At 52.2% G+C, this 11609-nt stretch overlaps 1 protein-coding gene across 1 annotated transcript; it reads left to right on the top strand.

Moving 5' to 3' along the window:
* The first annotated feature begins 972 nt into the window (after positions 1 to 972).
* On the top strand, positions 973 to 9640 carry KCND1 (potassium voltage-gated channel subfamily D member 1). Its single transcript, XM_020876691.2, has 6 exons — positions 973 to 3850; positions 5771 to 5933; positions 6032 to 6115; positions 6204 to 6302; positions 6571 to 6821; positions 8241 to 9640. The coding sequence occupies exons 1-6, from the start codon at positions 2730 to 2732 to the stop codon at positions 8470 to 8472; spliced, it is 1950 nt and encodes a 649-aa protein (XP_020732350.1). The 5' UTR covers positions 973 to 2729; the 3' UTR covers positions 8473 to 9640.
* The last annotated feature ends 1969 nt before the right edge of the window (positions 9641 to 11609 follow it).

Raw genomic sequence — 11609 nt, 5'->3', positions numbered from 1 at the left:
ATGACTAGATGGATAGGTGACTAGATGACATAGATAGTGACTAGATGGTGAGTTAATGACTAGATAGACCCATCTAAATGGATAGATGTGTAGGTAGAAGGAAGGGTAGAGGAATTGGTTGTGTGAGTGGAGGAATGGATGGGTAGGTGGGCAGTGGGTAGGAGGAGGGATGGATACATGGACAGATCAGGATTGTGATGAACAGATGGAGGATTACATGGGTGTACAAGTCCGTTGAACGGCTAAAATTGGTCCTGCTCCCCCATTGCCACATACCTTTAATTACTAAAGGTGAGGTGTCCTCTGTGTGCCATGCCCCTCTCACATCACTCCATTTAATGTTCCCAATGACACTCATGTTGGGGGTCACTCTCCATGGACAACAAGGAAAACAATGTAAGTCACTTGCTCAAGGACACACATCAGTGGCACAGCTGGGGTTTGAACCCACCCATGCCTCAGACACTCTTGCTGCCCAGGAGCAGAGCCCTCTAGGTACGGAGGCATGATTTGAGGCTCCTGGATGTAGACAAATGGGGGAGACTGCACCTCAGAGTGGAGACTGCCTGGGGGAGAGTGTGCTACCTGGCCTTGTCCCCCTCTGTACTCCCCTTATGCCCCCACTCCCACCCCTGTGTCACATCTGAAAACGGAGGACAGTGCTCCAGTCCCACAGCAGGTGTCTTAGAGCTGGACTTTAACCCAGGATCTTCAAGGAGCAGCTTTGGGGGTTTGGTGTCTAGGAAAACGCCCCCCACCAATCCCCCACCTCCTTCTCCAGCCTAGGGGGCAGGGTCGGGACACAGCGCTGCATCATTCCCCATGGCACTGCACTCTGGGGCCATTAACCGATGCTTCCCCATCGATCGATCTGCTAAGTGCTGCTGATTCAGACGGGTGGGGGCGGGGGCCCTGGGGGCAGAGGGGGTAGATCTGGGCAGGAAGAGGGGGGAGTCCAGGAAGGAGGTTGGGAGAATTGGCAAAGCTCCCTGCCACCCCCATTTTCCAGATGACGCGACTGAGGCCCAACCAGCTTTGTAGGAGGCGGAGTCTCCCCAGGGTCCCTCTCAGGCTGTCCTAGGGGAGGGGTCTCTGGGAGCCACGAGGCCCCTCCCTGCCTCTCCCTCCATCTCCCGGCAAGCTCAGAGGGGCGGGGAGAGAGAGCCAGAGGAGGTGGAGAACTCGGAGCAGCTCTGCAGAGGGGGGCAGGAGCTCCGGTGTTTGATACCCCCAGCCCCAGCGCTGTTGCTGCTGCTGCAACGGGGACATAGGTGAGGACGGCCCTTGGGGAAGGGGGAGGGGGCCACCAACAGTGCTGTCCTTGTCTTTGCCTGATCCAGCCCCCACGCCCTAGCCCACCCTGGGACAGTCCCAAAGATCCTGCTGGACCGTGTCCTTCCAGAGCCTGCTTCCAGGGACCCAGCCCCCTCCTCCTGCCTGTGCTGCCTTCTCCTCTCCCAGGCCTGGCCGTGGCTGCTTCTCTTCCTCCTCCAGCTGCCAATGCTGCTTTTGCCGATGCCCAGCACACACCGCCGGCCCCTCGGGGTGTGGTTTCCCTAGACCAGCCCCCAACGGTAGGACGCAGCCTGATCCTAGCCTTGCCTGTGGGCCTCCTGCAAGGTCCAACAACCCCCTTCCTGAGACACACCCAACTTCCTTTCAACACCCCAACCCTTTCTCTAGTCCGTTTTGAGGGGGACCCCCCTTCCTCTTCCTCTTAGCCTTTTTTGATTCTCTGGGAATTCTGGGGCTGTGCCCAACTTCCTTCCAATTGAGTCCCAGCCCTGAGGGGTTTCCCAGGTTCCTTCCCTCCCCCCGGAACTCTTGAGAGCGTGGACCAGGCTTTCTCAGCCCCGCCGGATACCCTTCTCTCTCAGACACATCAGCCTTTGCAAAATAACATGACCCCGCATCTCCCCTTTTAGATACCCCACCCCCTTCTCCAGCCCCGCTAGGGTCCCTACCTCTCCTTCCTTCCCTAGAACTCCTGTAGAGTGTGGACACACCACCCCCAGGCTGTTCTTGGCAGCTCTAGGCACTCAAGACACCTCTCAGCCTCTTTACAACTTCCTGGCTCTGTAGTCACCCCTTAGATGCACCAACCCCTTTCCTAGATCCACGAGGGGGCTCCAATTCCCTTATCTTCTCCCAAGAAGTCTTGAGAGTTTGGACAGCCCTCCTCAATTCTCTCAGACCCTCTACAATCCCCTTCCAGACACTCTCAGCCTCTTGCAAACACCTCTGGTTCTGTTTCTACCCCCTGGATGCCCCAGTCCTCTCTCCAAGCCCACTAAGTGGTTCCAGTTCCTTCTTTCTTCCCTCAGAATTCTTGAGAGTGTGAACAACTCCTCACTATTTCCTGCTCCTTCCTAGACACCCCCAGATATCTCTCAGAATCCTCTAGAACCATCTCAGTCTCTCTGAACCCTCCCTCGGATCCTTCTTGGCATCTGTAGATGCCCCCTTTTTGCTCCTTTCCATGTTCCCTAGCCCCTTTGTGCCCCCTCAAGACACCCCCCTGATCCCTCTAAGACCCTCTACATCCCCCCCAAGCCCTTGCCCATCTCTCTATCTCTAGTTCCTCCTCCTGGTTCCTCTTGGCCTCTCTAGACACCCCCAGTTTCCTTGTGCGAGTGGCCCAGGGCCTCTCCAAGCCTCCACCACCCTGGAGACAGCCACATTTTCCTAAAGGCTTCCCCCAAGTCTCCGAGGGCCTGGGGCGCGGCAGGATGGCGGCAGGCGTGGCCACCTGGCTGCCTTTCGCACGGGCTGCTGCTGTGGGCTGGTTGCCCCTGGCCCAGCAGCCCCTGCCCCCGGCGCCGGGGGTGAAGGCATCTCGAGGGGATGAGGTTCTGGTGGTGAATGTGAGCGGTCGGCGCTTTGAGACCTGGAAGAACACACTGGACCGCTACCCAGACACTCTGTTGGGCAGTTCAGAGAAGGAATTCTTCTACGACGCCGACTCAGGCGAGTACTTCTTTGATCGCGACCCAGACATGTTCCGGCACGTGCTGAATTTCTACCGCACAGGCCGGCTGCACTGCCCGCGGCAGGAGTGCATCCAGGCCTTCGACGAAGAGCTGGCCTTCTATGGCCTGGTGCCCGAGCTCGTGGGTGACTGCTGCCTCGAAGAGTACCGGGACCGCAAGAAGGAGAACGCCGAACGCCTGGCAGAGGACGAGGAGGCCGAGCAGGCCGGGGACGGCCCAACACTGCCGGCTGGCAGCTCCCTGCGGCAGAGGCTCTGGCGGGCCTTTGAGAACCCGCATACAAGCACCGCGGCCCTTGTGTTCTACTACGTGACCGGCTTTTTCATCGCTGTGTCGGTCATCGCCAACGTGGTGGAGACCATTCCGTGCCGTGGTCCTACACGGCAGCCACCAAGGGAGCAGCCCTGTGGCGATCGCTTCCCACTGGCCTTTTTCTGCATGGACACGGCCTGTGTACTCATATTTACGGGCGAATACCTCCTGCGGCTGTTTGCTGCCCCCAGCCGTTGCCGCTTCCTGCGGAGTGTGATGAGCCTCATCGACGTGGTGGCCATCCTGCCCTACTACATCGGGCTCTTCATGCCCAAGAACGAGGATGTCTCAGGTGCCTTTGTCACCCTTCGGGTGTTCCGGGTATTCCGCATCTTCAAGTTCTCCAGGCACTCACAGGGCTTGCGGATTCTGGGCTACACACTCAAGAGCTGTGCCTCTGAGCTAGGCTTTCTTCTCTTTTCCCTTACCATGGCCATCATCATATTCGCCACTGTTATGTTTTATGCTGAGAAGGGCACAAACAAGACCAACTTTACTAGCATCCCTGCGGCCTTCTGGTATACCATTGTCACCATGACCACACTTGGGTGAGTGCAGACCCTGTGTGGGGAGCTGCCCGGTCAATCAATTATACTCACCTTTTCTGTAAAATTAAAAAAGGTTAGATCAATGATCTCTTTCTCTATTTGAGCTCCAGTCTGTCATCTGTAAAATTGAGAGTTGGATTAATCTCCAAATCCCTTCCACCTCTGACAATGCCTTTATTTTCCCTGTCAGGAGACTTGAATTCCAGGATGGTCTTAGCTGCACTGTTTCTGTTGACATTTTACCCCCTGGGCCAGTTTTTCCCTCTGCAAAATGAGAAATGATAACCCCTTCAACATCCAGATGGGCTTCCCTGGTGGCTCAGTTGGTAAAGCGTCTGCCTGCAACATGGGAGACCTGGGTTCGATCCCTGGGTCGGGAAGATCCCCTGGAGAAGGAAATGGCAACCCACTCCAGTATTCTTGCCTGGAAAATCCCATGGACAGAGGAGCCTAGTGGGCTATAGTCCATGGGGTCGCAAAGAGTCAGACATGACTGAGCGACTTCACTTTCTTTCTTTCAACATCCAGGGGCAATTCAGTCACATTGTGAAAATTCTCTTCATGTTTCTGGTGCAGTATAAATAGAAATTGGCTTTCTAGCACCCTCTTTTCCATCTTGAGGGCCCATGTCTCTCAACCCTTTAGATTCATCAGCTGTGTGGGGCAGTACCTTTGTGGCTTGGTGATTCCTTGATGTTTCCCCAGAACAAGATATTTTCAGTGTTATTTTTTTTTAGTCCTTGAGAGGAAATGGGATAAAAGCATCAGATGAAATCATCAAACTTATTTTGTTCTTAAAGACTTTGTCTAGGGCAGATACTGTGATCCTTTTCTAAATTCCTATCACTGGGATTAGGTAGGCAGTCACTGCTTGGGATCTGTTGAGTGAATGCATTAGGATTACTCAGTACCTTAGTAGAGGTAGAAAAAGTTGATTTGAGGTTTCTAAGAAAAATTCTAGTTGGGGGTTCACGATTGTGTCGACAAATACTGAGAACAGGTTGGAACTGAGTATTTTGATATCTTTTTATCCTATTCAATCTTCCCAACAACCCTGGGAGGGTGTCTCATAGTTGAGGACATAGTCTGAGATGACACATCACAGAGCCAGAATGGTCAAGTTGGAGAGACTTTTAAATGAGTCAAAGGAAAGAAATAAGAAAGAAGCATCCTGGGAGTTGGGGAGGTTGGGGTGGGGGGCAGGCACAGCCAGAGCAAAGGCCCAGAGGCTGAAGACTGCAGAGGCTGCGTTTCTGTGGAGCGGATCTGGTTCTGTGGTTAGAACAAAAGTACACTGTGTGATCTTGAGCAAAGCAGTTATGGAACCTCTCTGAGCTTCACCTCCCCACCCCCAACCAAACAAGTTGGTAAGATTGGCTCTGCTCCATCTCCATTGGAGGGGGAGGGGCACGGTATGGAGAAAGAGAGGGAGGAGTTTCAAGGCTCCCCCATATTTTTTCATATGAGGACAGTTTCAAGGCTTCCCCTGGGGGAATAAGAAGGGATCCTACCTAGAGAAGGTAAGACACGCAGGAGCAACACCAACAGAGAACTGTTCCTAGGACTCAGAGCCCTTTAGCTGACTTGTGGTGGTGGGACTCTTTCTCTGGGAGGCTATATTTACTGCCTGTGACTTCCTCCTTCTCCCCTATTCTGGGTATTAATAGATTTCTAGCTGACTCAGATGCCCAGTGCACATCTAGGATGGGGGCAGCAGACAGTAGGGGTTGAGGGCCCATTTCTCACTTGACCCCTACTGGTGGCCAGGGAGGTCATTCCCTACAGAGTTTGCAGAGCAAGAAACAGAGTTTGAGTGCCTGGCCAGGGTCGCAGAGTGAGTCACGTTGGATGGGATGTGGTGGGGGACTGAGGGGTGGGTGGGCATATTTCTTGACCTTGGCTTACCTCCCCCGGCCCCAGCTATGGAGATATGGTGCCCAGCACCATTGCTGGCAAGATTTTTGGATCCATCTGCTCACTCAGTGGCGTCTTGGTCATTGCTCTGCCTGTGCCAGTCATTGTGTCCAACTTTAGCCGCATCTACCACCAGAACCAGCGTGCTGACAAGCGCCGAGCACAGCAGGTAACTGCACCTTCCACCTGAGTACCTACTATTCCCCATACCCCAAGCCAGTCTCCTTTTGTTTGCCCACCTGATCTTTTCTCCTCCTCTTTCTGTAGAAGGTGCGCCTGGCAAGGATTCGGTTGGCAAAGAGTGGTACCACCAATGCCTTCCTGCAGTACAAGCAGAATGGGAGCCTTGAGGTGGATAGGGGCTCAGATTGGGGTGAGAGGTGAGCAGCGACAGGAGGTGAAAGGGGCTGACCCTATCCCTCTGCTCTATCCACTCCAGGACAGTGGCGGTGGGGAGGAGCAGGCACTGTGTGTCAGGAACCGCTCTGCTTTCGAGCAGCAACATCACCACTTGCTGCATTGTCTAGAGAAGACGACGGTGAGGCCTAATGAGAGGTGGTATGGCAGAAAGAAGGGGGGTCCCTTTTCCACCAAGCTGGCTCCCTTCTGGAATGGGAGGCTCACTACTAACTGTAGAAATCACACAGGGCTCCCTGGAAGAGGCCCCAGTAGAGCTGAGTCTTGAAGGGTGGGCAGGGGAAGGGAAGAGACAGCAAGTGACAGAAAGGAATGGCCTAAGCGAGGGTCTGGGGGTGAGGTCAGTGTCTGTGTGGTGCCTTGCGATCATGCCTCCATTCTGCCCGCAGTGCCATGAGTTCACGGACGAGCTAACCTTCAGCGAGGCCCTGGGTGCTGTCTCGCTGGGTAGTCGCACCAGCCGCAGCACTTCCGTGTGCTCCCAGCCAGTGGGAGCTGGCAGCCTGCTATCTTCTTGCTGCCCCCGCAGGGCCAAGCGTCGTGCCATCCGCCTTGCCAACTCCACTGCCTCGGTCAGCCGTGGTAGCATGCAGGAGCTGGACACGCTGGCAGGACTGCGGAGGAGCCCTGCCCCTCAGAGGTGAGGACCCCCACCTGCTGCGCCCCCCTTTCCCCAGGGAAGCTCAGAGCTTGGACCACAGGGTCTGAGATTTCATGACTCCAGATCTCGCCAGTCGAGCTCAAATCCAAACTCCTCCATGCTGGAAGTTTGCTTATCTTGTTTGGAATGCCTCAGTTTCAATTTGTACTTTCAACAAACATTTCTTGAGCACCTACTGTATGCTAGGCACAGTTTGGGGCATTCTGGAGTTCATTTTAGTTTAGGAGTTTAGTTCAATTTAGGAGGTGAATAGAACAGACAGAAATCCTGACATTATGGAACTTATATTCTAGTGGGATGAGACAGTTAAAAAACAAAAACACAGATGGTGCAGTGTGTTTTATTTATTTATTTATTTATTTTTGGCTGCACTGTGTCTTCATTGCTGCACACCAGCTTTCTCTAGTTGCAGTGAGCAGGGGCTACTCTTCGTTGTGGTGTGTGGGCTTCTCATTGTGGTGGCTTCTCTTGTTGTGGAGCACAGGCTCTAGGCACACGGGCTTCAGTAGTTGCAGCATATGGGCTCAGTAGTTGCGGCGTGTGGGCTCTAGGGTTTGTGGGCTTCCATAGTTGTAGCACACAGGCTCAGCAGTTGTGGTGCATGGGCTTAGTTGCTCCACAGCATGTGGAATCTTCCTGGACCAGGGATTGAACCTGTGTCCCCTGCATTGGCAGGTGGATTCTTAATCCATGATGCAGTATGTTATGTGCCAAGGAGAAAAATAAATCAGGGATGGGGGATAGAGAGTGTAGAACAGGGTGTGATGCAGTTTTAATAGTGTGGTTGGGGAAGGTTTTGCTGAGGTGACATTGGGAGTTGAGACCTGAAGGAAGAGAAGGAGTGAGCCATATGGATATAGAGAGAAAGCTTTCCAGCTAGGGTAAACAGCCTATGACCCCGAGACAGGAATGGGTCTGCAGGTTAGAGGCACAGCCAGGAAGCTTCTGTGTGTAGAGTGGAGTGAGAGAGGGGAAGAGTGGGAGGAGGTAAAATCAGAAAGGAACAGGGACCAGGTTGTGTTGTCTTCCTGTAGACTGTTGTGAAGATTCTGACACTGTAAGGACTAACCATGATAGAGAACACTCTTATGTGTGTGCTCATTGTGTTCCAGAGACTATTCTGAGCACTCTGCACCATTTATTATCTTATTTAATCCCCACAACTCTCTGAGGTAGGAAATATTATTTCCATGCTCCAGATGAGAGAAGACAGGTTTAGAGAGGTTAAAGTGGGGTCAGGACTTTGCACTCACTTGGCACCACCATAATTGAGGGTGCAGGGGAAACACTGAGCTCAGGGCCAGGGACCCAACAGGCACTCAGTAAATGTCATGATTGCTGTGGCAAGTATTAAGATGACTTTTTAAGAACCTTCCATATTCCCACCCTTATCCACAGCCGCTCAAGCCTCAATGCCAAGCCCCATGACAGCCTTGACTTGACCTGCGACAGCCGGGACTTCGTGGCTGCCATCATCAGTATCCCCACCCCTCCTGCCAACACCCCAGATGAGAGCCAACCTTCTTCCCCTGGCGGTGGTGGTGGTGGTGGGGCCAGCAGCACCCTCAGGAACTCCAGCCTGGGTACCCCTTGCCTCCTTCCCGAGACTGTCAAGATCTCTTCCCTATGACAGGCAGGCCTGCCCATCCAGAGTGCCCTCCCAATTCTTGGGGACTCCTTTCCAAAGCCATATTTTGGGAAGGTAGAGAAGGGCAGGCCTGGGGACCCCTTCTGCCCCCCACTGAGAACTATGCAATGGAGTTTCACGGAATGGCCTACCTGGTGGGGAAATAGCCAGGGAATGGAAAACTTCCCCTACCCCAGACAGTTTTCCTTGTGGGAGCTGAAGTGCTGGGCTTCCTCAGACCCTCAACCTCCTTGCCCCAGCACACTGGGACTGGCCCTTCTACCCAAGCTGGCCTCCTGCATGCTCCTCCCCTCCCCAGTTCTGACACAAGAAGGAGAGGTGAGACTTCCTCTTCTCTCTGGCTGAGCTATGGAGGTTTGGGGGTTCAGAGAAGAGAACTCTCACTGATGATCTGGCCTCTAGAAGAAGACCCCACCCTCCACCAGGCCCAACAACTGCCAAATTCTGAAGCTTGGAATGCAACCACAGGTTTCATGGGCTGTGGTTTCAGCAGTGACCTGCCACCCCTAAACTTTGGCTGAGGGGTTAGGCTGCCTTTCCCCAAACACACAGATAGCACAAACACCACTCCCCTTCCCTGGCTGCTGGAAATGGGTCCCCACAACCCTGTCCTCCACTGGGCCGCCAGCAAACTCTAGCAATAGCAGCTGCTGCTGTGACATTATGCAAAGCCTCTGCCCAGTTTGCTGCAGCATTTACATCTGCCCTAATCATAGGGGCCACCTCTAACTATGCCTCCTTCTCTCTTCTCTGGTTTACCTCCTTCCTGGGTTGGGCTGGAGTCTGGACTGGCTGAGATAAAAGTCTGGCAGCCAGCAAGAACTGGGCTGTGTTTAGAGATCATGGGCTGACTCCATGTTCTTGGGCACGAGTCCAGAAGCATCAGGGACTGAGGCCCAGCTTATTCCTGAACTCTAAGAGTTGTAGGTGGCAGGAGAAACTTCTTGATCTCCTCCTCCAACCCCACAATGCCTTTTCACATATTCCTCTCTCTTCTCCCTCTTGGGTCACCTTCCAGAACTCTCTGTCTGCTCTCAGGCTGAAACCTGGCATCATCTCAGGTTCCCTGTCCCCAGCACTGTCCCTGTGGAGTTGGTGGCTGACCAAAATGTAGTTTCCATCAGTCAATAAAACCTGAGAGGAGAGATGAGGATGAGCACCTCCTGGCTCTGTGGGTTTGGGGCTGGGTAGGACTGGGGGGTTGAAAATACTCCAATTTCAATTCCTTTTAACTAGTAGAAGGGCTATTGTGGGAAAAGTTATGGGAGGTGGATGGTTGCTGGTGTATTTTAGAAGACGGGGATCTAGGAGAAGTGGAAGAGGGTGCTTAGAAAAGGTAAATCTACAGCCAGTGAGACAGACTAGGAGATCCTGAGACATGCCCCATGAACATAATTTGCTCCAGCCCCCTCACTCACAGATAGAGAAACTGAGAACCAAGGCAGCACACACTTGCTTAGAGAAGACTTAAAACTAGGCTTCCTGACAGCAAACAGTTCTGAATTAAACCCTGATGAAAAGCATCTCTCGGTTTGGCGAATTCCGCTTCCTTGTGGATGTCCCCTACCTTTACTCTCTCTTTTGGGCCACTGGATACTCTAGACTAGCGTAACTGAGCTCTGTGGAGCACCGAGAAGACAACCCTTGGATTCAGGATGACATGGGTTCCAATCCCTGGGTGAGAGGATCACTTATCTTCTTTGGCCTCAAGTTGCTAATCTGTGAAATAGAGATAACCATTCACTTATGCACCAAATATTTATTAACTGCATATGACGTCCTAGCCCTAGGTGTACAAAAATGGGCAAAGTAGACATCTCTGATCTACAGGGGTGAGTGTGGAAGGCAATTAAGCAATTACAGCATAGTGTAGTAGAACAAAGATTAATGGATGGCAGGAGAATCTAAGCTGGCCAAACAATGAATTGGAATTGGCCAGGCAAAAGACCAAAGAGTGGAACGTTTTAGGCAGAGGGAACAGCATGTTCAATGACCTGGAGGTTAGAGCACCAGCTCAGGGCCTTGGGAAACTGAAGTGGTTCAGCACAGCTGGTGAGGAGAGTGTGAGGCTGTGATGAAGGTGAGGATGTATAGGCCAGGTGAGAATGTAGGCCAGATAACAAAAGGCCTTTGAAGCTATGATACAGATGTGGACTTCATCCTAAGGATAATGGGGAACCCTGAAGGCTTATAAACTGGAAAGTCATCCTGAGGTTTGTTTTTCAGAAGGATTATTTTGACTGTGGGGAGTAGATTACAGAGAACCAGTCTTGGAGGGAGGAAGAACAGTGATGAGTCTTTTGCAGTTGTCCAGCTGGCAGATGATAGTGGTTTAGACCAGGTAGGTGACAGCAAGAGTTAGAAAGTCAAGAGATTGCAGATACAGGACTGGCAAAACTTGGGGTTGACAGATATGTGGGATTTGAGGAAGAGGAAACAGGGTTAACTCCCAGGTTTCTGTCCTGGGCAAAGACTAGAGGGGGGTGCCATTCATTCATTGGCAAAAGGAACATCAAAGCTGTTGAGCACACAGTGACAGGCACATAGTACTTGGTGAAGGTTGACTACAATTATTATCATAAGTTCACTTCTAGATGTATAGTGCTGGACAAATATTGAGTAGGGAGTGGGATATATGGGTAAGTGAGATGGTCATGAGATGATTCAGTGTGATAATTTGCATAGGCATTTGGCACAGTGCCCTAAACACAAGAAGCTCAGTTAACATGAGTCTTCTCCTCCAATTTAGTCTCATAAGCAGAAAATACCATTATAGTCTATTTATTACTGACACCTTCAGGGAAGACATTTAACTAGGGTTGGCATCTGAGGGAGAAGGTTGAGTGGCACTGAGAAGAGTTGTATGATGGCCTGTTATATGGCTTGGCTCCTAAGACTGGCAAGGAGCCCTCACCTCTCACACTTTCTTCGTTCATGAGCTCAACTCAACTCAACTCGAGGTAGTCTGGGCAGGCATTATCATTCCCGTTTTACACATGGGTAACCTCAAATTTGAGACACTGACTTTCTCAAGGTCAAACAGTGGTAATGGTTCACGTGTGCCTGGAACTGAGGTCCTCCTGACTCAAAATCTTGGGGTCCTTTCCATTGCACCACAG

This window comes from Odocoileus virginianus, unplaced genomic scaffold (genome assembly GCF_023699985.2).
Source record: "Odocoileus virginianus isolate 20LAN1187 ecotype Illinois unplaced genomic scaffold, Ovbor_1.2 Unplaced_Contig_22, whole genome shotgun sequence".
Lineage (NCBI taxonomy): Eukaryota > Metazoa > Chordata > Mammalia > Artiodactyla > Cervidae > Odocoileus > Odocoileus virginianus.
Note: the sequence above shows the minus strand (reverse complement) of the source record. Positions and strands in the feature narration are given on the sequence as shown.

What these genes read in the sequence shown, in the direction of transcription:
- KCND1 (XM_020876691.2), top strand. Translation starts at nt 2,730, where the DNA reads ATGGCGGCAGGCGTGGCCACCTGGCTGCCTTTCGCACGGGCTGCTGCT. An exon ending in ATTGTCTAGAGAAGACGACG is followed by an intron (nt 6,303 to 6,570) that starts GTGAGGCCTAAT and finishes TTCTGCCCGCAG; the next exon opens with TGCCATGAGTTCACGGACGA. An exon ending in AGGAGCCCTGCCCCTCAGAG is followed by an intron (nt 6,822 to 8,240) that starts GTGAGGACCCCC and finishes CCTTATCCACAG; the next exon opens with CCGCTCAAGCCTCAATGCCA.